We start from the raw sequence: 27,600 nt of genomic DNA, 5'->3' as shown, positions 1-27,600 counted from the left end.
TTAGGAATGGGGAGTGGGATTTATCTTGGTAGATTTGGTATTCTGCAGTGTATTATGGTTCCACATGGTGGTAAACCAGCTTTCTGAGGACCCTGAAAGGCAAATATGTCTAGCTATAGCACGACTTAGCAGTGAGGAGGGGGATTTATTTAGTTAGATGTGGTATTTAGTAGTCCCTATTACAGCTCCACATAATTTGTTACCCATATTTCCCAGGACCCTGAATGACAAATCTGTCTAGCTATAATACAGTATAGAGGATTTGTCACTGGGATTCTTTCCTAGCTTTTCAAGGCCCCTGGCTGGCAAATCCAGGTAGGTATTCTACACTACTGGGGATTTACCAGTTCCTAAATAGGCAGATCTGGAATACTGCAGGCTGGGTAACAATGTCTGCAGGGCGGTGATAGGGGACAAATTGGTTTTATAAAATACACACAATGCTGCCCCGATACATTACAGTATCATAGGGTACCAGGGCAGCAAAATCTGTTGTCACTAATGCAGCTCTACAGTCTTGTCTAGCTTTTCCAGGACCTTGAATAGCAAGTTGGTCTATCTATATGAAGCGATTTATTACTACATAACTATGCAAATTTGAAATTCAGCAATCTGGAAAAGCTTAGTAACAACCTCTGCAAATATGTAATGAAGGCCACACTTGTTATATACATTCTGTGTTCGCCATATCCATAAATGTGTCCGAACAACTGTGAGTATACACTATATATGTAGTGTGATCTCCAGCATACCTTACATGCTACCAGGCTTTCTAAATCTACCGAAAGGCAAATCCGCATAATTATGCAGTGAAGGGAGGAATTATTACTGCGTATATTCAGCTCTATGTACTATGGGTGGTACTATGTATATACTGTGGCTGATACTATGACTAGTCTGTTATCAAATCTATTTGTACTATTAATAACTGGGAGATTGCTTCCAACAAAAACACCACCCTTACTGTGTAGACAAAAATTATCCAGACCAAACCCAGCCCCCTTTTCCTAAACTTGCCCTAGCATTAGAAGGGGGAGATGGGGAGAAGACATGGCTGCAGCCTGAGAGAACATTGCACTGCTTTTCTAGATTAGTTTTCATGGTCTGCAATTGTAATATCTGACAAAACAAGAGCAAATAACAAAGACACATAAGGAGATTGTTATGTTTATTTGCTTGTTCTTTGTTTGGATTCTGGGTTTAGTGGTCCTTTAAGTGATAACTGCTACTGTTAAGTGCAAATAACTGGAACCAACAGCTTATCACAAAAATACATTGTACATTTCTCTCAATTTCTCATTTGAGGATATTCTTTCATGTGAATATCTTTACAGTAAGAAGTCGCAGACATACAGTTGTTTAACATCGATTTAATGTGCAGAAGAAAATATAACTACTTTCTTATAACTGTCCTTTTTTAGGCGTAAAGGGGTTGTCCAAGGTGTCCATTTTTTAAAGTTTATAGGAAACCTATCAAATAAAATAGAACATTTTATAACGCACATGACTGCTGCAGCCTATCACAGGCTTTGCGGTGCAAATTGCTGAGGCTAGTGATTCTCTGCAGTTGTCATGTATCATCTTTTTTATGGTTCTGGATGGTAAGTATACATTTTTATATTAATATGACAGATATGGCTGCAGCCATGTCTTTACAACAGTGAAATGATGCAGTGAATAGTGATACCCGCCTCAAAAAACCACACAGAGCAGCGCTATAAACCGCCCATTTGTGCTGGTGACGTCACCGGGGTCCCTGCTAGGTGGAGGTTTTGGTGCGTCACCGGCTCACAACAAACAGACCTTGACATCAGTGATGCAGCGCAAGGCAAAGGGAGAATCTGACCAAGGAAACGCTCCGATACTTCACTCGTACATACTACAGGAGTGATGGGGAGCTTATGTCCGGGTTCAAGGCTGAACCCCTTTAAATGGTATCTGAATTACTCAGAACATTTCTTTGTCATGTCTGGTTGCTTACAGGTGTACAGATTCTGGCTGCTTATGAAAAAGAGCTGATGAAGTATGAAAAGAACAGGCAGGAGTTGGCAAATGCTGAAAAACTTTTTGACCTTCCTATAACTATGTATCCTGAATTCTTACAAGTGCAAAAAGAAATGAAGGGTTTGCGTCAAATTTATGATATCTACAGTGCTCAAAAGGTTTGTACATTCGTGATCCATGCTGCATTATCCTATATAACAGTGGTCCTCAACTCCAGTCCTCCGGGCCCACCTGCCGGTCATGTTTTCAGGATTTCATTAGTATTGGGCAGCTGATATAATTAGTGTCCATGCATCAGGGCTTACCACAGTATTCATTCAGTGGGATACTCCTAAATCCTGACCTGCAAGTGGGCGCTGAGGACTGGAGTTGGGGAACCCTGCTATATTAGACATTTTTAACAGATGTTTATGGGTCTGTCATCTCCATCATGGAACCTACGGGGGCCGTGAGTTTTTAAAATGACTATTTTGAAGTGTCATTATTTGGATATGCATTTAGTTGATCATTGTTACAGTCCTATTCATAAAAGCATACTTTCATTGTAATTGTAATACCCTGACCAGTGTAAAGAGTAAAAGATCATGTACAAACCGGATTCCAAAAAAGTTGGGACACTATACAAATCGTGAATAAAAACTGAATGCAATGATGTGGAGGTGCCAACTTCTAATATTTTATTCAGAATAGAACATAAATCACGGAACAAAAGTTTAAACTGAGAAAATGTACCATTTTAAGGGATAAATATGTTGAATCAGAATTTCATGGTGTCAACAAATCCCCAAAAAGTTGGGACAAGGCCATTTTCACCACTGTGTGGCATCTCCCCTTCTTCTTACAACACTCAACAGACGTCTGGGGACCGAGGAGACCAGTTTCTCAAGTTTAGAAATAGGAATGCTCTCCCATTCTTGTCTAATACAGGCCTCTAACTGTTCAATCGTCTTGGGCCTTCTATGTTGCACCTTCCTCTTTATGATGCGCCAAATGTTCTCTATAGGTGAAAGATCTGGACTGCAGACTGGCCATTTCAGTACCCGGATCCTTCTCCTACGCAGCCATGATGTTGTGATTGATGCAGAATGTGGTCTGGCATTATCTTGTTGAAAAATGCAGGGTCTTCCCTGAAAGAGATGACGTCTGGATGGGAGCATATGTTGTTCTAGAACCTGAATATATTTTTCTGCATTGATGGTGCCTTTCCAGACATGCAAGCTGCCCATGCCACACGCACTCATGCAACCCCATACCATCAGAGATGCAGGCTTCTGAACTGAGCGTTGATAACAACTTGGGTTGTCCTTGTCCTCTTTGGTCCGGATGACATGGCGTCCCAGATTTCCAAAAAGAACTTCGAATCGTGACTCGTCTGACCACAGAACAGTCTTCCATTTTGCCACACTCCATTTTAAATTATCCCTGGCCCAGTGAAAACGCCTGAGCTTGTGGATCTTGCTTAGAAATGGCTTCTTCTTTGCACTGTAGAGTTTCAGCTGGCAACGGCGGGTGGCACGGTGGATTGTGTTCACTGACAATGGTTTCTGGAAGTATTCCTAAGCCCATTCTGTGATTTCCTTTACAGTAGCATTCCTGTTTGTGGTGCAGTGTCGTTTAAGGGCCCGGAGATCACGGGCATCCAGTATGGTTTTACGGCCTTGACCCTTACGCACAGAGATTGTTCCGGATTCTCTGAATCTTCGGATGATGTTATGCACAGTTGATGATGATAGATGCAAAGTCTGTGCAATTTTTGGCTGGGTAACACCTTTCTGATATTGCTCCACTATCTTTCTGCGCAACATTGTGGGAATTGGTGATCCTCTACCCATCTTGGCTTCTGAGAGACACTGCCACTCTGAGAAGCTCTTTTATACCCAATCATGTTGCCAATTGACCTAATTAGTGTTAATTGGTCTTCCAGCTCTTCGTTATGCTCAAATTTACCTTTTCCAGCCTCTTATTGCTACTTGTCCCAACTTTTTGGGATTTGTTGACACCGTGAAAATTTGAATCAACGTATTTTTCCTTTAAAATTATACATTTACTCGGATTAAACGTTTGATCTGTCATCTACGTTCTATTACAAATAAAATATTGACATTTGCCATCTCCACATCATTGCATTCAGTTTTTATTCACAATTTGTTTAGTGTCCCAACTTTTTTGGAATCCGGTTTGTACATTTCCTTTGGCTTCCATACTGATGCATAATGTTTCTACTGTAATTCCATGTGCCTTCAATTTCAAATTCGGCCATACAGAGGTTTTTCTGTAGGAATCTATATGAATCTGATACGTAGAAAAAGTAATGGTATGATCCACCAGATGCTGTATTATGAATATCAGGGGTATAGCTATAGAGGAAGCAGGGAAAGCGGCTGCTTTGGGTCCCGAACTTAAAAGGGGCCCACCCAGGATTAGGACTAAAAGATTTTGTCAGGGCCTTTTCAACAGTATTATAATATGACATTATATACAGTGACACTGTAGAAAATGGACAGAGTGGCTGCCGGGGGGGGGGGGGGGGGGGGGATGGCCCATTCATAAACTTGCTGTGGGGCCCAGTCATTTCTAGTTACACCACTGATGAATATATTCAGCTTATGTGCACATTACACTGCCATGTTAATGAGGCCTAAAACTAGTACTTTGATGAGTTATTTTATTACTTACTCATGCGACCATTCATTTTTTTAAACTTCTGTTCCTAATTTTGCATTATGGTTTTATATAATAGATAGTTTCTGTAGAGCTCTAACTAATAATTTTTTTCTTTAGCTCGCCAAAGAGGAATGGTCACAGACACTGTGGGCAAATTTAAATGTTCAAATACTTCAAGATGGAATTGATGGATTTCTCAAAACTTTCAGAAAACTTCCAAAAGAAATTCGCAGTCTGCCAGTGGCTTTTTACCTTGAGTCTAAAATGAAGGAATTTAAAGACTCAATTCCTTTACTTCTTGATCTAAAGAATGAAGCTTTGAGAGACAGGTTTGAATATTTTTCTTTAATATCGTAATAAAATAATTTTGTATTACTTCTATTGAAATATGGAAGAAACAAATGAAATCTTTATAATTGGGTAAACTCAACAAAAACAAAGTAAGCATTTATAATCATTAATGATGCTGTTAACCTAGTATAAAACCATATTAGAGGACTTTGCTTACCTAGAAAGAGGTGGGGGCTGGTTAACATGAACTACTTGTGTAGTGGCCAGGTTTGAGATAACCCCCAATGCTACGCTCTGTCTCCCAGACACAGTCAGGGTGTGACCACGTGTTGCTTCTCACTGGAGGGCAAATAAGTCCAGAGAGTCACGGTTTGCAGTTAACCAGTGTGCTTCTTTACTGGAGGAACTCAAGTGCAAAACATTACATGCAATGCACTGAGCTGGCTTCTCCAGTCTCCCCTCTGGAAGCAGATGGTTCCTTGCTGAGGAAAGCTAGCTGTCCCTCTCTTTCTTAGAAGTCTGGTACCCTGGCCAAAGGACTGGTAGAACAGGGTCTGTGGCTCAGTCATCTTCTAAAGGTCACTCAAGCTGTCTTGCAGAGTCTCTCCCATTAAACACTGGTACCTATCTGCTGGTTTTTATACAGTTTATAACTGATGTAGAACCTTCTAGTGGAGGAGTGAAGCTGGAGAAGCGTAGCCTAACAGAAACAATATTGCAGTTCAAGGCTGCTGTAGACTTGTATTGGGCTTCATGTAGTTTTCAGTCATAAACAACAGTCGGTCAAAGCTAAACCAGATGGCCAAAAGTTTACTTTTTCTGATTTCCCCTCCAAAACTCAGCTCTGCATAGTCACTAATGACAGCTTCTCAGTGCACAGGCTGGAAATTCTCAAAGTTTCTTAGTATGAACTGGTTCTGCATTAATCCTTTCCAAAATTCAGTGCAGATACAGTGCAATAATTGTGCAAATGAACAGTCTACTCTATATCATATAAAATGCAATTCAGCAGCATAAAACAGTTTAAGTACAAACAACGGCATAAATCACAGTGCAAGTTAACCCTTAAACATGCACTAAAGTAGTGAGTTGATAGCTGTGCGTAGCAGCAGTAGGGACAAATATCCAGACTCCAAAGTACCCTAGCTCCAGGGCACTATACTTGCTTTATTCACAGAAGGCAAATCGCAATATACTGTACCCCAAATGCTTGTCTGATGCATGTCTATAGGGAGAACAAAATCTCCAAAAATACATGTTTTATTTATCTTTAGGTGTGTAAAAGGTAACTATTTTGTTTGAATTTCACGTACCTGTTAATTTCTTCTTTTACTTTTAGACATTGGAAGGATCTGATGACCAAAACAGGGACAAATTTTGAAATGAATCCTGACACGTTCACTCTAGAAAACATGTTTGCCATGGAACTGCACAAATATGTTGATGTCATCAGTGACATTGTAGCTTCAGCAGTTAAAGAGCTTAGCATAGAAAAGGTAAGAGTTACAAGATGAGATACATTTATTAGACATATGATAAAAATATAGTTGACCAGACCTCTAGATGTAGCCAGAGGATATTAAAAGATTAGCGGCACATAAATAACACAGTACTGCTATATTTTAACAAAGTATACCAGCACACACTGCCAAATAATAGTGTCAAGTAACACACAGTGGCAAATAATACTACGATACAGTGCCATGAACATGAATTAAACATAACAACCACCATAGCAAGCATAGCCATGCTTCGACAAAGCCTCAAAAATGTCCTCTCAGCAGTGCCTGTGCGCGGGATCTCGGCGAAACAAGAAGTAAGTAGATGGGCGGGCAGAGGGAAAGGATGGGCGGGCAGAGGGAAAGGATGGGCGGGCAGAGGGAAAGAATGGGCGGGGGGGAGCGACGATAAGGCTGAGCTAGCTGGTCACTTGCGAGCCCTCATTTGCATATGCTACTAAGTTGATTTTTGACGGTTTTATAAGTCCAGGATTGCTCATAAAGGTAACATTTTTATTAACTGTAAGGCTGCTAGAAAGCTATGGGAAGGGTTAAAAAGGTGAAACTTTGATTGACTCCCTTTAACAATATGTAGCTTCAGATGTAACCTTAGTAGAGGAGGAAGATGAGGATGCAGAGCTGCATGACAAGTGACAGCTGGCCCATGCACTGTTGTCAGCATATTGTTGCAGCACCTCTCGTCTTTCCATTCACAGAACACATGCAGTGGTGGTGAGAGAGCAGCTGCAGGGAAAGGGATCTTTGCAGTAAACATATGTATTTTAGATAACTGCTTATAATAAGACCCAAAGTTGGAGCTTAATTAAAGCAACACAATCAGTCTGTGAACAGTTTGACGAAAATAATATTTTTCACCAATGCAATTAACTACAAATTGTGTTTTCCCCTTATTTCATATTTCATACATAGGGTGTTAAAGAAATTGTAGATACATGGGAAAATATGAAATTTACTGTACAAAGATATATAAAGGGCACTCAAGACCGAGGAAGTATATTGGGATCCGTCGATGATGTTCTACAAATCCTTGATGACAATGCCATGAACTTACAAAGTATCTCTGGAAGTCGCTTTGTTGGTCCTTTCCTGAATACAGTACAACAATGGGAAAAATCACTCTCTCTTATCGGAGAAGTAATTGCAGTAAGTGCTTAATTAATATTTATTTTATTTTTAATTAAAATCTATATTTTTCTGCAAGATGATCATTAATATTGTGTTATCTAACTTACAGGTGTGGATGGTAGTTCAACGAAAATGGATGTATTTGGAGAGTATATTCATTGGAGGTGATATCAGGTCGCAGCTGCCAGAAGAGGCTAAAAAATTTGACAATATTGATAAAATATTTAAAAGGGTAAGAGTAATAATTAAATACTTAAATATATGCATATTATTAATTAAAGAGTTCAATGCATGATTAGTGATGAGCGGCAGGGGCAATATTCGGATTTGTGATATTTCACGAATATTCGCCATATGTTTGGAGATAACGAATTCTCGAATTCGCAGTCATTATTTTCTTGATTGCGGAAATCGGCAATTGAAAAATTTGCATTACGAAAATACGCAATCAACACTACTCCTAAAGTCAAAGATATTGCAGCCTTCTCATTGGCCCACAAGCTAGAAGCAGGGAGGGATCATGTGTACTGATTAAAAAAAAATCGCAAATATTCGAAATTACGAATATATATCACTATATTCTAAATATTAGCGAATTCTCAAAGTGCCGATATTCATGATAAAAATTCGCAATTCGAATATTCGTGATCAACACTATGCATGATATGATAAATGTGAGATTGGTTCATGTTTGGAAGTTAGAGGGAAAAATGAAAGAACACTGAGAGGCATTTATCAAGGTGTTTTAAGCCACTATTTTGTATTAAAAAGTCGCAAATTATGACACGCCATAATTTGTGAATTTTTGCGCTTCTCAACACTTTTCTAAAGTGACAAAAGGGGTGGGGCTTTGGGAGGCTGAGTCTGCCGTGGCGTGCCAAATTTACTATAACTTACACCGGAAATTGACGTACGTTTTAGCTTCAGGTTTACACCATCCCCTCGCTGGTGTAGATGTGCGTTTCTGGCACACAGAGTTCCAGAGATGTGCACCCCACTATAGCCTACAGGGAATCAAAAATCAACTATGGAAACACCACTCTTGATAAATCTCCCCCTACTGAGAATAATGAGATTTTCTTTAATTAGAAATGTCAATGAGCAAACTTGTTCTACCGGTTTGGGATCCGGTCCGAACGTCTCAAAAAGCTCAGATTCAGTCAAACCCAAATTTTTTATGATTCGTTTGCAGGGGGAGGAAGAGAAAGACTAGTACACAAATGTGTGTTTATCAACAATAAATATGCATTGTCTACGTGGTACTCTACCTCATTATGGAAAGCCCATGGTACCGCATGTACACAGTATTGTAGGCCAGATGATGCCCCTACTATGCCAAGTACATGTGCACAATATTGTAGGCTAGGCAATGCACCTGGTACGCTGAGTACGTGTGCACAGTATTGTAGACCAAGCGATGCTTCTCTGAGTTTCTGCGAAATATATTTCAATTAGCTTTCCTAGACCTATCTGACGCTGGCAGATGTTAGACATGATAATTTGCATATATTTTACCAGAAATCCAGAGGAGCGTTGTCTAGCCTACAATAGTCCTCACATACTCAACTGGTCTCCATAATAGAAATAGTACCCACCCAGAGGTCCCCCCTAAGGCCTTGCAACTAGAAATGTAGTTCTCATCTGCTTTTCTCTGATTTACCATTTTGATTCATCTAATTAGAAAAAAAATGCACGTCCATCCAGCTGTAATCTGCCAACATTATAGGGCTCCATTTACCTTTGTAACGCTTCTCAATGAAAAATGCTCCCCATGTTCATCACTGACCATGGGGGCAATTACCCACTTCCTAACAGGATAATTTGCGCCCCTTCCTGACTGGGCGCATTTTCAGTTTTTGTTAGTGCATGTGTCTTTGGAATCCATAAGTGTTTCGTCATAATTTTTGCACCTTTAATCAGTGACCCACGCGGATTTATTTTTATTTCTATTTTAGACTAGGTCTACACAGCAACATGTGTTGCACGACTTCTTGTTGCTGAAAAGCGTGACATTTTATATAATGATAGTTATTGGTGTCGCACTGTGATATGTGCCATGCTGCGACTGCAACTTGACAGTCGCCAAAAATCCATCCAAGTTGGATTTTTGTGCGACTTGTCACATTGCAGTTGCAGCATGTCGCAATGCTACACCATTGACTGTTATTACAAAAAATGTTTTGCGACATTGGTGCGATGTGAATGTTGCACAACACGTCACAGTGTAGTTGTTCCCTTTTTGTCACTCGACACGTTGTCGTGTAGCCCTAGCCTTAGTATTTTATTTTGTTTTGATTTATTATAAAATGGCATAATGTAAAAAAAAAAAAAAAAGGGGGGGGGGGGGAGTCTGTTTTCCTAATTTTATTTTTTGTGAATACCACAATGTGAACTAAATACATTTTTGTATTATTTCCCTTTTCCATAATGGTCATTTTGACATATAGGACGTATGGGTATGGTAATCAGGCGTGGGGCTAGAAGTTGGGATGTGGAGTGTGGTCGTGTTTTTTAATACTATCATTTTTTTTTATTTTTATGTTGTCTTACTTTTTTTTTTTTTTTTTAGCCATACAAGACCTTCGGGTGGCATTTAACTTTAAATTTTTTTATTGCGGATTTCCTTTAACTGGGGCTGACATTTTAGCCCCGGTTTCAGGGGCAATACATCCCCCAGGAAGGTTTTCTTGTGCAACCTCACTGCAGAGGTGATCTGGGTCTGATAAGACCCAGCCAACTCCGCAGACTCTCAGGCCCTGGCGGTCACATGAAGCAGAAATCGGCATAGCTGCTTCCTGATCTCTATGCACAGCTCTTGTTTAGTGATGGGTATACAGCAATGGAGAAGGCAGAGATGATGAAAAACCATCCCTGCCTTGTCTATAGGCAGCCCTGCTGTCACTGACGAATAGTGTGCAGCTGTGATTTCTGCAAGAGATATATGCCATACACCTGGACGTTTATAGTATATGGCGGTCGGAAAGTGGTTAATGGGGAAGACATCTGAATAGGAATAGAACATAAGCCGCTTCCAGTGAGAGCCGCTCATGAATGGAAAATTAAAAACGTGGCCAAACTGGCCTTTTTTTTTTTTTTGATCTTTTACTTTTATTAATAAAATATATAAGTTATAATGTCCTATTCTTAACTCTACCCTTTAGATAATGTCAGAAACCGTGAAGGATCCAGTAATAAAACGTTGCTGTCAGGCCTCAAATCGACTTTTTGACTTGCAAAACCTAAGTGAGGATCTTGAGAAATGTCAAAAGAGCTTGAACGATTACTTGGACTCCAAGAGAAATGCTTTTCCTCGGTTCTTTTTCATATCCGATGATGAGCTGCTCAGTATTCTGGGCAGCAGTGATCCCATGTGTGTTCAGGAGCACATTATCAAGGTAACCTTTCTTAATGAAATATTTATTTTAATACATTTTGTATAACAAACTAAGTATACAGGCGTACATCAGACATATGACGGTACAATGAAAAATTCAGGGTACAGAAAAAACATGTCATACCGAAGCCAGATATTATTATTATTATTATTATTATTTATTATTTAAGCGCCATTCATTCCATAGCGCTGTACATATGATAAGCGGTGCACATACATAACAGACAATTGTACTAATCATAAACAAGATGAGTTACAAACTGGTACAGAAGGAGAGAGGGCCCTGCCCGTGAGGGCTTACAATCTACATGGTATGGGAGAAGGACACAGTAGGTGCGATATCTTCTATATACTATCTGAATACTATGTCATTGGGATGTGTAGAAATAATATATTCTGTAAAATGTTTGTTTGATATAAAAGTATAGGGATTATTGGGACAATTTGTGTTTTTTTTATTTATTTCTATTTTATTGTCAAAATATACAAACAAAAATACAAACGTACACATAAATTTGGCTTATTATCATTATCCCCTCCATAAAACCCACTCATCTGACAAGATATAAAAAAATGTATAATAGTCGTTTATTCCTCCTGCACATAGTAGTTCTATGGGGTCAAATAAATTGGAGATGCAGTATGGAATGCATGTGAAGAAATGGCTCTGCCACATTTACATTAAACATCATGCATACCTGGACACTTGCTTTTGTTGCAGATGTATGACAACATTTCATCACTGAGATTTCAAGCTGGAGACAATGGTGAGATGTTGGCAACCGGCATGATCTCCGCTGAAGGAGAGGTGATGGCATTCCGCCAGGCCATAGCAGCTGAAGGTCGGGTGGAGGATTGGATGACCGCCGTACTGCAGGAAATGAGGAGAACCAACAGACTCATTACTAAGGAGGCTATATTCAGATACTGTGAGGATAAGAGCAGGTACTCTAAATACCCCAGTAATGTTCATGATTGTGTGCACCGTACATTCTTTCATCTACAAAGGTGGCAGTTTACATATATAACATGCATTTCTTTATGGAAAAATAAATGTAATACTACTAGTTTATACCTTTCCTGCAGTCTCGATTGTTCACTTTGTTGAGTGCAAATACGAATTTACCAGGGTTGTCCCATACTCTATTCTTTTGAGGAGAAGACAATGTCAGATGTCTTTACCTGAATGTATACTTATAAAGCAAGGCCATTAGGCTACGGCCATTATTTATGTATTTATTATGCTCACTTCTATCGTGCTGACATATTCCGCAGCGCTTTACAGACATTAGCATCACGCTGTCCCTAATGGGGCTCACAATCTAAGTTCCCTATCTGTACGTCTTTGGAATGTGGGAGGATACCCGAGTACCAGGAGGAAACCCACACAAACACGATGAGGACATACAAACTCCATGCAGATTGTCCTTGGTCAGATTGGAACCCAGGACCCCAGCGCTAATCACTGAGCTGCAGTGCTGCCCATGTCAGGCATAAGTGCTGCGGATCCACAGTGTTTACAGTAGCAGCAAAACAGACGAGATTTTAAAAATTTCCTCCACGCGGTGCAGTGTCCACACCGGAATCCGCGCGTTACTAAATCTGCAGTGTGTCAATGTATGTTGCGGATATCTCTTGCAGATTTCACCCTTTGTATATCATACGGTGAAATCTGTGGAAAACAGCGTTTCTGCAGCAAAATCCACATGATTTGGTTGCTGTGGATTTTGTCCGTACACACCGTGAATTTTCCATTGGACCTGCTATGTGTGGCCATACCCTTATTTTTCATTACAAATGTTTATTGATAGCTGGTCATTGATAGCTGTTGGGATTGCAGGTAGAATTGTTTATATTTAGCAGTCTTTACCCTTAATGGGGTTGTTGGACTGTTTAAAACTAATGACCTATCCTCCGTATCTGATCACTTTGGGTCTGACTCCCCTGCGATAAGCTGTCTGAAGAGGCCTTGATGCTCTGGTTAGCGCCGTGACCTCATTTTAGACCAGTGACATCACATTCATGGGCCTAGGTGCACCTCAGTCCCATTCTAATGAGCCAAGCACAGCCACTATCTAATAGATGTTGCAGTGCTTGGTAAGCTGCGAGGAGGCCGTGGCGGTCAACGTAGTCCAGCGAACTCCTCAAACAACTGATCGCCAGGGGGGCCGGTTGTCGGATCCCCACTGATTTGATATTGACGACTTATTCTGAGAATACGTCATCAATATCACAATCTCAGAAAACCACTCAGAAATAATTAGTACCTGCATGTTTTTGGACTGGTTCCATTTTACAGGGTGGATTGGATGCTGTCGTACCAAGGGATGGTTGTCTTGGCTGGTAACCAGGTATGGTGGACCTGGGAAGTAGAAGATGTCTTCCATAAGGTTAAGAAGGGAGAGAAACAAGCACTGAAAAACTATGCTAAGAAAATGCACCAGCAGATTGATGAACTTGTTACCCGGATCACAGAACCTCTATCTAAAAATGACAGGAAGAAATATAACACCGTTCTAATCATTGATGTACATGCCAGAGACATTGTGGACATCTTTGTGAGAGACAGGTAAGTGTGTGGGTGCTAGAAGATCATTCATGATGATTTTGCAAACTAGTGACTTTGTCTGATGGAAATTTTGACCCTTTCTACTAGCATTATGGATGCCCGTGAGTTTGAATGGGAAAGTCAACTACGCTTCTACTGGGACAGAGAACCAGATGAATTGAATGTCCGCCAGTGCACTGGAACCTTTGCCTATGGTTATGAGTACATGGGTCTTAATGGGAGGCTGGTCATTACTCCTCTGACTGATCGGATCTATCTCACGCTTACACAGGTAACTCAGAAAGTACATCTGCTAACATCTGAATAAGTCATTAGGTCGCATGATGAAGAGAACACATACATTCATAGATAATCTATTGGGTGATATTATTTTTAAATGTTGATCATAGATAAACATGACATGAAATCTATATTGTCACTGTGATAGATTATTCTGCAGTGTATGTGGCCAATTTAACACATTAATTGTGCTTTTTTTCCCCCTCTATCATCTCATAATTAGCAATGGGTCTGCACCATGATTGAACCTCACTAGTATATGTTTCTATGAGTACAGAATATGAATGTAGTTATAATCGTCTTCCGCTCATGCTTTCCCTTTTATTTTTTTAGGCATTGTCCATGTATTTAGGTGGGGCGCCTGCCGGGCCAGCAGGAACTGGTAAAACCGAGACAACTAAAGATCTGGCTAAAGCTCTTGGGTTGCTGTGTGTGGTGACCAACTGTGGTGAAGGCATGGACTACAAGGTACACAAATACAAAAATTCCCCTATAGGAATGCAGAGAATACTGCAATATCTGACCAATATTTTATAGTGTAATACATGTGTAATGCAGTGTTGTTGACTAGATATTCGCTTGTAACTTTCCGTTATTTTTGCAGGCTGTCGGTAAAATCTTCTCTGGCCTGGCTCAATGTGGAGCATGGGGCTGCTTTGATGAATTCAACCGCATTGACGCCTCTGTACTCTCAGTCATTTCCTCTCAAATACAGACCATACGTAATGCTTTAATCCATCACTTGAAGAGATTTCAGGTGAGTTGTTCCTCTAGTCGCATCTCTACTGTGTGTGCTTTTTATATACCACAGAGATATGTTACACACATTTCTTTTTTTGTATAAATGCTTACAAAATCAAGTCATTCTTAGGTAGTCCTTTATTGGTCTATTCACATGCAGAAGATGTGTCATGACATTTCTGGGACTGTTCCATTTATGTCACTGGGGCTTGCAGAATTCCAGGCTGCTCCACTTGGGTCCCTAGATGTAAACTTGAGTTTTGACTGGCTGCAGCGGTGACCTGCTCCCCTTCCGTCACGACAAATTGTCATGTGACACAAGGGGAGCAGCTCACTGCTGTGGCCAGCAATTGGCTGCAGCGGTGGCAAACTGTAAGTTTACATCCAGGGACCCAAGTGGAGCAGCCAAGGCTGGAGAGCGGAGGTGCTGGGAGCCAGCATTGGGAGGCAGGTAAATATGCTTCCCTTTCCAGGTCTGCCCAGGAGAAGGGGTTTGCCAAACTCTCTCAAACGCTTACAACCCCTTTGAAACTGATCTGATACATTTCTAGTTTTTAAAATTTTATTTTGCTGTTCCCTATCAAGAAATTGATTTGAGCTCTACATTTTAGCAATTGACCTTAAAACTGTCTGGATTCCCCTTTTCCTAAAGGAGGTTTAAAGGGAACCTGTCACCAGGATTTTGGGTATAGAGCTGAGGACATGGGTTGCTAGATGGCCACTAGCACATCCGCAATATCCAGTCCCCATAGCTCTGTGTGCTTTTATTGTGTAAAAAAACCGATTTGATACATATGCAAATTAACATAAAAGAGTCATATCTTACTTGTGTGACCAGAGAAGAGTCATATTTTCAAGTTCTGACTCATCTCAGGTTAATTTGCATATGTATAAAATCGGTTTTTATACACAATAAAAGCACACAGAGCTATGGGGACTGGATATTGCGGATGTGCTAGCAGCCATCTAGCAACCCATGTCCTCAGCACTATACCCAAAATCCTGGTGACAGGTTCCCTTTAACATAGAATATATTGTAATCATCTTTTTCTTTCATATTATCCCAGTGTTCTTTTTTTATTTACCCCAACTATATTTTTTTCTTTATTAAATAGTCACTGTACTTTACATAAATCACTAGTTCAAGTGACTATAACAAACGTTGTAATATAATTGGAGAATAATGCCTTTTCAGCTACTACTTCTCCTTCACCTGCCTCCTCAACTGATCATTAAAAATTAAATCTTAATTCACACATAAGATGGACTCCCTTCCATCAGCTCCCTGAGGGATCATAATACAAAAGGGAAGAGAACATGGAACGCCTATCCACATGCCATGCATCGATCTATTCTCAGCATAATTTATATCACTACTCAGCTGTTGGGCTGCTGGGTCTCCCCGGCTGCCGGCACTGTGTTGCGGTGGTTTCCACGTGGTTGCTGCACCAAACTACATTAAGGACCCACTCATAAGAGGCAACCTTGACGTAGTGAGTGGGCTTATGCATTTTGATCAAAACCTATACAAAAATATACTGTTTATAAATTGTGCAGAGAAGCAAATAGATCAATGCATGGCAATTGGATGTGCGAATCATGTTGTCTTCCTTTTCGTATATTTCCCTAGTGCCTATCTTTTAATGGTATCAGCACTCCTCCTCTCCCATATTCGACCTGGTGTTTTTGATTACCAGGAGACTAAATTAATCCACTTGGTTTCAGTTTAAGGTCTGAGATCATATGGACAGATGAGTTATAGACATCTGTTTACATGGTGCAGTACTGTGTGGTTGCTGTTAGTTGGTGGGGTCCAGTGTCGAGGGGGCTTTGACAACAGGGGGGCTGTCGGACTGCTGGATCTCGCCGCCTGCTGGGGGTGTGTTGCAGTGGTTGCAGCACGGTACTGAAGCAAATTACAGTGAGTGGGCTTATGCATTTTGATCAAAACGTATACAAATGGCCTTGAATACTGTTTACAAATGCATGGCATGTGGATGTGTGGCCCTGTTCTCCTTCTTTTTGTATTTTTTTTGACTGAGGGATTAGGTTATATGCTGCCCATAGACCAAAGTCTTTGTAGAGGTGGGGGGGGGGGGGGGGAAATAAATGAGTTTCTCGATATAGAAAGAGGCACAGACACACAGAGATGCAGCTGAATGCTCTACTAAGATGTATTTCTCATCCTAGTGCTGGATTCACAGCTGCACTGCTCATTTCTGCTGTATCATGTCCTCCATGCTGCTGCCACTGGTTCTGGGTGTGTTCTACCTCGAGACAGGGGAGCACAATCCCCTGTTTTCTCCATGTGTAGTCTATGGGAGACATCATAGCAGCTAGTTTCCAGCCACCAGCTTAGGGAAAGCTGACAATTAGAAATGGAGCCTACAGAAGGGAAAACTGGCATAAAATGCAGGATTACATGTTTATAATGGTTAGATATGGCATTATTCCTCAGGCACACACTTGACAGAATTTTCTAAGAAGTCACCTGAAACGACAAGTACACTTTAAAATCTGCATCTGAATACTAGAACTTCTCACTTCATTTCCTTTTGAATTTCTTGATTCATAGTTTGAAGGTCAGGAGATTGCCATGGATGCTCGTATGGGGATCTTTATTACAATGAACCCTGGTTATGCTGGCCGTACAGAATTACCAGAATCAGTAAAGGCTCTGTTTAGACCTGTGGTTGTAATTGTACCAGACCTCCAGCAAATCTGTGAAATCATGCTATTTTCAGAAGGATTTCTTTTGGCCAAGGTAAGATGATTACATTATCTGTTATGATTACTATCAATTACAGTTTCCTGTTTTGACTATGCCTGTAAGTAATTAAAGGTATTTGTGAATATTTTATTATAAAATAATATTTAAGTATTTTCATATTTTTGTATTCCTGGAGAACCCCTTTAAAGCGATTTAAAATTTTATTTTATATTCTGTCAACTGCATCCAGAGAAATCTAATTATTTGTACAGGTGCCTATCCATGCCAATGCTGGTCTCTTTATTGTAATGAAAATACCTCAATGTAAAGCTACAATGCCATGTCTATTGAATACAAATGATTTTATATCATTCTAGAACCTGGCTAAAAAGATGACCGTATTATATAGACTTGCCAAAGAACAACTGTCCAAACAGCATCATTATGATTTTGGATTGCGTGCCTTAAAATCTGTTCTGGTGATGGCTGGGGAGTTGAAGAGAGGTTCACCAGACTTGAGTGAAGTAAGTATAGTATGTGTGTGTGTGTGTGTGTATATATATATATATATATATATATATGTATATATTCCCTGCTTGGAACCCTACTCTATGAACCAGAGTGGAGATGAGATTGGTAAAAGCAGCTACTTTTCTGTTGGACCCTTCAATGCATTACATGGACAGCAATTCATCTGAATTACCACCATATAATGTTACATGTGAATGGACGAACTTTACTGGCCCCAGCAATAACAGCTGACATAACAGCACATATACTCCTATCATTTTATGCTCCTCAGGAGTTGTGAAAGAGAGCACCATATAGACAAATTATTTGTCCTCAAACCAGGCATCGAGCAGGTGCTCCTTTCAGTGTAGAACCTCAAAGGAAACATGTTATCTACAGGCTGAACACGTTGGCAATCATTCAGGGTTCAGAAAATAGAATTGTCTGTGGTAATTTAAACAACAATTAGGAGGCAGAGTCTGGTGACCATGGTGGTACAAGACATGGGTTATTTTCTACTGTGAGGGGAAAGAATGGAAAACGGTGGGGTGTAGTGGTCTTTAAAAATGTTTTGGCCCAGATTACTCCACTAATTATGCAACGCTATTATTTGTCACATGTTCCCAGGATGTTTCAGAGAATTTTTTTTAGGTCTTTTTCCTTTGGTTGAGACATTATTATGTTACATATGTTACTATAGGATGTCGTTTTGATGAGAGCACTAAGAGACATGAACCTTCCCAAGTTTGTGTTTGAAGACGTCCCCCTGTTTCTTGGTTTAATTTCGGACCTGTTCCCGGGACTGGACTGCCCCCGAGTTCGCTACCCAAACTTTAATGATGCAGTAGAAGAAGCCCTTAGAGATAACAACTATATCCTGCTGCCTGTTCAGGTAAACGTCTTACAAAGCGAATTCATAAAGTTGACTAAAAACAGTGCTTCTAAGAACCTTTTAAAAAAATGTTTCTTTTCAATCATTTTTTTTCTATAGGTAGACAAAGTTGTTCAGATGTATGAGACAATGCTGACGCGTCACACTACTATGGTGGTTGGCCCCACAGGAGGGGGCAAGTCTGTCGTAATTAATACTTTGTGTTTGGCACAGACTAAGTAAGTACCCTAAATCCTACCCTTCACAAGCAGATTTTAAACTTTGTGCAGCGTAGAAGAGATTATAAATCAGCGATTCTGTGTTTTGCCAGTAGTAATCAGAGATGCAAACTGATTTGTCTCATCAGCCAAACTTCTTCACTTGTGGGAGATGGTCCCCATAGGTGAAGAAGAGCCCCTGTCATAAGATTTTCATTAGAATAAATTAGCTCATTACTAGGAGTAATGTGTATTTTTTCTATCTTTTGCAGTAGGGTTTACTATATTTTGCCTTTTTTTTTACCTAGTTCACATTTTTCCCAAAAAATGTTAAGTGTGCAACTACATCAGTAAGATATTCACAAAAAGTACAGTAAGTGAAGCACTAGGATGCTGGGTTAGAATTCAACTTAGGAAACATCTACATGGCATTTGTATGTTCTCCCTGTGCCTGCGTGGGTTTCTTCCCATATTTAACCCCTTAAGGATCACCCACTGTTTTTGTCATTGTTATTTCAGAGCGAGCTGAGCGCTTCTGTGATCACTTCTACTCTACGAGCGAACTGCAAGGCCTCATGCACACAACTTACGTTTTTTGCAGTCCACAAAATATGATACCCAAAATAAAGATACTGTCCGTGTTGCATCCACATTTTTTGCAGACCCATCGACTTCAATGGACCAGTATTTTGCGGCCAAGTATGGACATGTTCTATCTGTTTGCAGAATGCAGAAACCACTCCGATCATCTGTATGCTTTCTGCATCATATGTCTGTTCCTCAAAAGGACAGAATAGGTCTGCAAAATGTGGATCAAGGACCCATTGAGGTCAATGAGTCTGCAAAAAAAAACTCAGTCTGCACATGGACATCATCTATATTTTACGGATCCATGTTAGCAGACCGCAAAACTGACAGAGTTGTGTGCATGCGAACGAAGTAATAGCTCCAGTTCTTGCCTTTTGCTGTACAGCCAGCATCTGAGGTAGCCCTAATTCCAACTGTTAACCCTTTGATTGCCACAGTCTGTGACCACGTCATGATCAATGGGAATTTTCTCCTCTGATTGCATCCCAGTCATCTAATTGGAGGCTGGGTAAGCCTTCTGCAGTCAGCCCTAGGGACCTTGAAAGAACCTCAGGACTGTAAATTTAGTAATCCAGCTGTTATAGGATAGAGGATAATGCATTAGCATAATGAGCATAATGTATAAACAAACAGGAGTATACTAATACATTCTAAGCATAAAATAATTTTATAAGACAGTAATTCTATAGTAGGATTTTAAAAATGTATAAAATGTTAATTAAACAAGGCTCTAAAAATGTAATATTAAATAAGCAATCATTTTACATACATTAGTTAAAAGCAGCAAACTACATTTATTAGGTATCCAAACGACCAAAATAACCGGAACAATTCATTTAACAGGTTATCCAGTGTGAAATATATACAGTATAAGAAATAAAGTAAAAAAATAAAATAAAAAAACAATGTCAAAAATTGCTTTTCAATATTTGTGACTCAAAATATGTATGTACATTTCAGTCATTTATTTGTTAATGATAATGTTTTAAACTCATCAGACTTGGTCTTACAACAAAGTTATATACACTGAATCCCAAAGCCATGAGTGTGATTGAACTGTATGGTATCCTGGACCCAACGACAAGGGACTGGACTGATGGAGTCCTTTCAAACATCTTCAGGGAAATCAACAAGCCAACAGATAAGAAAGAGAGACGGTAAGACAGTGAAGCATTAAGGTCTGTTCACATTGCACAAAGGACGTTACTGGAGGCCACTGCCGAAATTTGACTGAATCATCGATGGAGGTTTCTAATGGATTCTCAGACACAGATGTGGACGTAGCCTTGGTACTTTGCTGATCACAGCTCATCATTCAGAGGGAGGATATGTATAAGATTTAGTGAACATTCAAGTATTCAGATCATAATGTTTTCATGTTACTTTAGATCTCCTAATTTGTTTCTCTTACACAAATTTTTATAATACTCCCTTATTTTTATTTCACACATTTCTAGACTGATCATCACTGATATCCTATATTGTGATTATGACCAATGTTTTCTTAATATCTTTATGAACAATATATTATTCTATGTTCACTTGGCTTAATAATTACACTTTTGTATTTTTTTTGTACAGGTATATATTGTTCGATGGAGATGTTGATGCTCTCTGGGTAGAAAATATGAATTCAGTAATGGATGACAACAAGCTATTGACCTTGGCAAATGGAGAGCGAATTAGACTTCAGCCACACTGTGCATTATTATTTGAGGTCCAGGCTATTTTCATCATTATTGATTTTCGTCATCTCCAGTATCACATGGCTACTGTATAATCTGTGTGTGTGATTTTTCTAGGTTGGAGATTTACAATATGCATCACCTGCTACTGTATCCCGTTGTGGGATGGTTTTTGTAGATCCTAAGAATCTTAAATACAGGCCTTACTGGCAGAAGTGGGTCAGCAATAGGCAAAACAAGGTAAAAACAAAAAGTTGTGAATTAAAGCGGCACTGAGCTTTCAACAACCTTTGCATTTGTCAATAGTACAGTGTGTGTACATGAGGAATAATATTTCTGGTCATTATATCACTTGTATCTGGCATTTTTAGCAGTTTTCCTCTGTGCTTGCTGTTCTCTCAGACATGGTGTAGGAGACTAGCTGCCATCCACTGTACACACAGAAAGTAGAGGAAAATCTTCTTCCTAACTGTCTCACAGTCACCGAGAAGCTGCCCCAGGATAATGGAGGACATTACAGAGAAGTACTGTTCTGTATTTTGTAAATGAAGCACTCATGCTGAGCTATAAGCTTGTACTATTGATTTATGCAAAGTTGTGTAAAAAGTGACCGTTTAAAGTAAATCTTCAACATATCCTGTACTTAGCTACTGTATCATAATTGTTATTAATTTTCTATTTACACTATCGGTTATCTCAAAATTTTGTTTTAGCAAGAACAAATTGAGTTAAACTGCTTATTTGAGAAATACATGCCACCTTGCATTGAAATGATTGTTGAAGGAATCATGGATGGGAAACAAGGAGAAAAGTTGAAAACTATTGTTCCTCAAACAGATCTAAACATGGTAATTATAACTATTATTGCTTGAAATTTTGTGTCACTGACTAAAAGTATGTTCGCATCTGCATTAGAAGCTCTTTCAGGCCCCTCCATTGCAGATTCCATCATATAGAACAGAAAAAAATGCAGATGCCATGACAGACGATTGACTCGTAACATATCAATGGGGTCCATTGGGCGCCGTTGGTGTCTGTTGCATGACAGATCAGGCAATGCGTTGTGATTTCCTTTTCTAACAAAAAAGGTGAAGATGTAAAGTATTGTGTTTATTGACTTTTCTCTAAGAAACATCAGAACCATTGAACCAGGAAGCTAAGTCAGGCATTTCTTTTGTCCATGTGGATGCCCTAATCGTGATGAAGGGGACCATCATCAGTCAGTTCCCTGCATCCCATTGTTGTTCATTTCTCATATATATTCATATACATATATAGTATTATTTTATGTTATAGAAAAAAAAATATGAACAATAAAATGTACCATTATTGTAAACTCTGTAGGTGACACAGTTGTCTATTATGCTTGATGCTTTAATCGAAAAAGAAGTTGAAGATATGGATGTTTTAGAATGCTACTTCATAGAGGCTTTATATTGCTCATTGGGAGCAACATTACTTGAAAATGGAAGGATTAAATTTGATGAGTACGTAAAACGTTTAGCCTCAATGTCAAGTAATTATGATGAGCAGACCCTAGCTGGACCTGGAGAACTTCCTGGTAAGTGTCATTCCACCAAGGATTTTTTTTATTTTTTTGACCTGGTGGAATTTAATGGGTTGTCCTATCTCAACATTTTTGGCATATTGCTAGGATATGCATTAAAAGTCAGATATCTCTTTCCTATCTCCAGAGTGGAGGAACACACACATACTGCACCTTCTCTATTCACTCCAGTGGAACTTCCGAAAATAGCCAAGTGAGTGCGCATGGCTATTTTCCGAAGACCCATAGCAGTGAATGGAGAACAGGCCATGCAAGGACACCCACCCCTCCTTCACTTCAGGGGCCCTGTTCTGGAGATAGGTGCAGGTCCCAGAGGTGGGAGCCACACTTAGCCTATATGCCATAAATGTTGAGATGGGAATATCCCTTTAAGAAAATTCAAGTAAAGTTGATTGAATCTGTGCTGTTTCAGGTCAGCTACCTACAATTTATGACTTTCATTTTGACGGTGACAAAAACAAATGGATACCCTGGAGTAAATTGGTTCCAAAATATATACACAATTCAGAGGAGAAATTTATTGATATTCTAGGTAAGTTCAAAGATTAAATAATGTTGATATGAAAGCCTTTGTACAACCTGTGTTTTAATTATTCAGAATATGAATTGTAAATATATATAGGTATAGGAAATCAAAATTTTTGAGTGTATCTAACTTGAGCAGCTACTATCTCATTAAACTTATACTCAAATGTTATAAAGCCATAGAAATATATTGTAAAATACGGAATCAATAATCAAATAAGTAAATACTGCAGTGTTAGGTTTTTAGATGAAACACTTACTAGGTTGCCTATGCATACATTGCTTAGGGAATTAAATACTTGCACCATTTTGGACCAAAAAAAATGCTAATCCCTACAATGTTTTTGCAACTTTTTCTTTTATATTTATCAAAGTTGTTTAATAGGGAAAAATGGTCTTTGTGGTCACTGCAACCATATTTCAGGTTTAATTTCTTGAGCTGCTCTGAAAAAAAATTAAGGCTGTACTATTTACAATGGACAACAAAGCTAGCTTTTCTGTAAAACTATTTTGCTTAATATATAAAAATATATATATAAGTGATTGTTATGCCTAATAAACAATGTTTCAATAGTATACAGCGCAGTTGTCCCCACTAAAACCTCGGGCTGCCCAGTCACAGATGAAAGCCTGATGTGTTTTCCACTGATCACCTTCAAAAGTATCAGGCATGTTGAAATCCACTCTCACTGAGATCTGGAAAACCTCCATACACATTAGATGGTCAGCTGCAATTGGTGGGTTTGGCTGATATTATTTGAATGACCAGCTTAATTCCTGGTCATAGCTTTACTTACTAAAAGTTAAAGGCTATGTACACCTTTGGGGGCAATTATTGCATTGTACTTATTTTGAGCTAAAAATATATTTTTAATTGGTCTTTTTATTAAAAATATGGAATTTTCTCCTCCCCCACTAAGACCATACTTCTGGCCAGGGTCCAGGAGTTTCGGTCCACGGATGGCCTAACGGCGCCCCTTAACAAAACTGTTGAAAAATTCCAAAAGATCTGGTTACCCAGGGATACGTACTTGGCATCCCCCTAAAGCCTCCCTCCCCCTCTCCCACACCCGCTTCTTTCCCTTTGTGTCCTGTCAAATGTCTATCACTTTGTTATAAGTCTACTGTGATATAGCTTGGAGTCCAACATTTTACCTGTGATTCTTCAATTCCTATTGATTTACATAATGTTTATGTACGAAATGTATTGTACCAATTTCAGGTTCTCCTTTTTTCCTTTCTGTATCATTGAAAATCGGCACTTCCAGTGCTAATAAAAATGTACAGGTTAAAAAATATATATATATGGAATCCTTTCTGTGTACATAGCTGAGACGCTCTACTCGCTGCCTATGGATTTTAGATTTTTCCCGTTATCAGGGGAGCAGACAGACTCCTTATCTCTGCTCTCTGACTTTATAAACAACTCATTAAAGTTCAATCCTTATCTTACTGATGTAGCTTAAATAAGTGTTTATGACCTCCTAATAGCTTAGAGATAAGGTTTATTAGATGACCAGCACAAAGTGAAAGTGAAAGTACCAGTCACACAGCTAGTAAAAGGCAAATAAAAAAAGATTTTTAGCCAAAAAATTGCCTCCGAAGGTGTACATAGCCTTTAACTTAAAGGGACACGGACAGGCCCAATAACCATAATTAGCTGTACATATGCATGCACAGGTCTTATAATGTGCATTAAAAACATATAAGTATCCCCCCTGTCCACATTATGAATACAGTAAACTCTGGTTTTATAACCTGAAGTAATCGCTTTTCTTTCTGCCCAAGGGGCGGGGTTTCAGCTCCACTTGCGCCCAGCCAGCATCAGCCCAACCGCCGTTCTGAAGCGCCGCCCAGCTCATCAATATTCACTTCGCTGGCAGCTTCTGCTGTCCCCGTCCTTCCGAGATCCGGCGCATGCCCAATAGAAAGCTATGGGTGCCGGGCGCATGCGTCGGATCTTGGAAGGTCTGGGACAGCAGAAGCCGCCCAGCTAAGTGAATATTGATGAGCTGGGCGGCGCTTCAAAACGGCGGTTGGGCTGATGCTGGCTGGGCGCAAGTGGAGCTGAAACCCTGCCCCTTGGGCAGAAAAAAACAGCGATTAGTTCAGGTTATAAAACATGAGTTTACTGTATTCATAATGTGGACAGGGGTTATACTTATATGTTTTAATGCACATTAGAAGACCTGTGCATGCATATGTACAGCTAATTATGGTTATTGGCCCTGTCAGTGTCCCTTTAAGCAGACCATACATATTAGATATTTGTTGACTGAGGCTGCTGATTTCGGGTGGTCTGGCCGACCATTTAATGTGTATGGGGCACTCTCTACTCATCCCCTGTGGCAGATGTACAGGGAGATAATTGTATTTTAACAGCCTGATCCTTATGTTCTTCGGGGAGTAGGGGAGTGGCAGCGACTTCCTATCCTTTCCTACTAAAAACACATGCTTGCTCACCACGTCAAGCCTACATGTGTATGGCTTGTATGGCCAGCCTGTCATTGTCTTTGTATAGCCTTGTAAATGCTTTGGTTTATCTGAGTTAACATTGTCATTCTGTGCTCTCTTTAGTTCCTACGGTGGACACTACACGTACCACTTGGCTGTTGGAGCAAATGGTGAAAATTAAAAGACCAGTAGTACTTGTTGGTGAATCTGGTACATCTAAGACGGCTACTACAATGAACCTCCTAAGGAACTTAAACAGTGATAACACGGTATTGATAGTAACCCAGTCACCCACCCTGCTCCCCCTTCTCTCCTATTCTCCTTGTTCTCTCTCTCATGTTTTGTATATGTATAAATCACACATTGCCCAGTTAATAATCAATCATACAATCCTGTACATTTCTTCTTGGACAGATGCTGCTGACTATCAATTTCTCTTCTCGTACTACTTCTATGGACATCCAAAGAAATCTAGAAGCAAATGTAGAGAAACGTACAAAAGACACCTATGGGCCACCTATGGGCAAGCGGTTATTGGTGTTCATGGATGACATGAATATGCCAAAGGTTACTGAATTTATTACAGTTTGTCAAAGATTAAGATTGCCAATATATTAAAAAATTTTACCATTCAAATTATTGTATAAAAACTAATATGGTTTCCATTTTAAATACAGGTGGATGAATATGGGACACAGCAGCCAATTGCTCTGTTAAAGTTGCTGCTGGAAAAGGGTGGCATGTATGACCGTGGTAAAGAACTGAATTGCAAGTTCCTAAGGGATCTTGGATTTGTAGCTGCAATGGGAAAAGCTGGTGGAGGCCGGAATGAAGTGGACACTCGATTTATATCCCTGTTTACTGTGTTTAATGTGCTTTTCCCTTCAGAGGAATCATTGCATCTTATTTACTTCTCCATTCTACAAGGGCACACAATGGTAATTTCAATGTTACTCCTTTGGCTTAAACTGACTATGCACTGTGGGTGTGATAGAGATGAGCTCCAGTAAATGTATTAACAGATGTTTTAATGTTTACATTGCAGAGAATTATGAAGATGTTTAATAGGATTGTTACTACAGATCTGTCAGCTGAAATAAGGTTGACATATTACAGTTTATAGCTCCATACTCTGATTAAAGAATGCAGTGGACTCCTAGTTATGAGTCCCCTATATTGTGCAGGGGAGTGTGCCCCTGCCCCCCCACTGCCCATTTTCACAGCGAGTGCACATATACACAGCAGCCTGTCAATAACTGCCGTGATGGGTCGTGAGAGGCAGAGCAGTGTTCCTGTCATAAATACAGCAGGTCCATTGTATTCTTTAATTTTTCCTATTAGCCAAAAGACAAACATTTGGAGCACAGACCTGTAGCTGTAATATGCCACACTTACATGGCGCAGCATATTCATCTTCTGACAAATCCACTGTAAAATTAGGTTTTTGCGTTGGACCATAAAACCAAATTGAGCTGACATGCAATGTGGGGTATTTGACTTGTTGACCTCTTTGACTTTTACAGCTATTCCATGAAGATGTTCAAGCCATTTGTGATGAGCTAACTTCCTGTACCCTGGAGCTTTATAAAATGATCGTTCGGGATCTTCCTCCAACACCTTCAAAGTTCCATTATATATTTAACCTTCGAGATCTTTCCAGAGTGTTTCACGGATTGATTTTGACTACTCCAGAAAGGTATATCTTTTTTTCTTTCTTTGCTCTCATTTAAAGATAGGTAACTTCATTTTCTTAGCTGCTTTCACATATTTCCAGTCTATAGTTTCACACGGTGTTGTACTGTTAAGGCGCATTTCGATACCAGGGACAGCCAATTTTCTGGAAGAAAGCACGCCTTCCCAACAATCTGCTGCTCTTTTAGGTGAA

General features: G+C 39.6%; 1 protein-coding gene across 1 annotated transcript in view; it reads left to right on the top strand.

Moving 5' to 3' along the window:
- DNAH10 (dynein axonemal heavy chain 10) overlaps nucleotides 1-27,600 on the top strand; it is a 141,824-nt gene that overhangs the window by 55,824 nt on the left and 58,400 nt on the right. Inside the window, exons 24-48 of the mRNA XM_044290221.1 lie at nucleotides 1,984-2,162; nucleotides 4,786-4,997; nucleotides 6,299-6,455; nucleotides 7,389-7,622; nucleotides 7,714-7,836; nucleotides 10,766-10,999; nucleotides 11,720-11,943; nucleotides 13,298-13,567; nucleotides 13,655-13,838; nucleotides 14,180-14,314; nucleotides 14,451-14,603; nucleotides 17,163-17,351; nucleotides 17,675-17,821; nucleotides 18,508-18,699; nucleotides 18,799-18,917; nucleotides 20,483-20,641; nucleotides 21,066-21,201; nucleotides 21,287-21,409; nucleotides 21,883-22,017; nucleotides 22,514-22,730; nucleotides 23,149-23,268; nucleotides 25,839-25,984; nucleotides 26,130-26,282; nucleotides 26,393-26,653; nucleotides 27,239-27,411. Coding sequence (XP_044146156.1) covers nucleotides 1,984-2,162; nucleotides 4,786-4,997; nucleotides 6,299-6,455; nucleotides 7,389-7,622; nucleotides 7,714-7,836; nucleotides 10,766-10,999; nucleotides 11,720-11,943; nucleotides 13,298-13,567; nucleotides 13,655-13,838; nucleotides 14,180-14,314; nucleotides 14,451-14,603; nucleotides 17,163-17,351; nucleotides 17,675-17,821; nucleotides 18,508-18,699; nucleotides 18,799-18,917; nucleotides 20,483-20,641; nucleotides 21,066-21,201; nucleotides 21,287-21,409; nucleotides 21,883-22,017; nucleotides 22,514-22,730; nucleotides 23,149-23,268; nucleotides 25,839-25,984; nucleotides 26,130-26,282; nucleotides 26,393-26,653; nucleotides 27,239-27,411 — 4,375 coding nt within the window. The remainder of the gene's footprint in view (nucleotides 1-1,983; nucleotides 2,163-4,785; nucleotides 4,998-6,298; nucleotides 6,456-7,388; nucleotides 7,623-7,713; nucleotides 7,837-10,765; nucleotides 11,000-11,719; nucleotides 11,944-13,297; nucleotides 13,568-13,654; nucleotides 13,839-14,179; nucleotides 14,315-14,450; nucleotides 14,604-17,162; nucleotides 17,352-17,674; nucleotides 17,822-18,507; nucleotides 18,700-18,798; nucleotides 18,918-20,482; nucleotides 20,642-21,065; nucleotides 21,202-21,286; nucleotides 21,410-21,882; nucleotides 22,018-22,513; nucleotides 22,731-23,148; nucleotides 23,269-25,838; nucleotides 25,985-26,129; nucleotides 26,283-26,392; nucleotides 26,654-27,238; nucleotides 27,412-27,600) is intronic.

The sequence above is a fragment of the Bufo gargarizans genome, chromosome 1 (genome assembly GCF_014858855.1).
Source record: "Bufo gargarizans isolate SCDJY-AF-19 chromosome 1, ASM1485885v1, whole genome shotgun sequence".
NCBI classification, from domain to species: Eukaryota; Metazoa; Chordata; class Amphibia; order Anura; family Bufonidae; genus Bufo; species Bufo gargarizans.
This window is presented reverse-complemented; position numbering and strand designations above follow the sequence as displayed.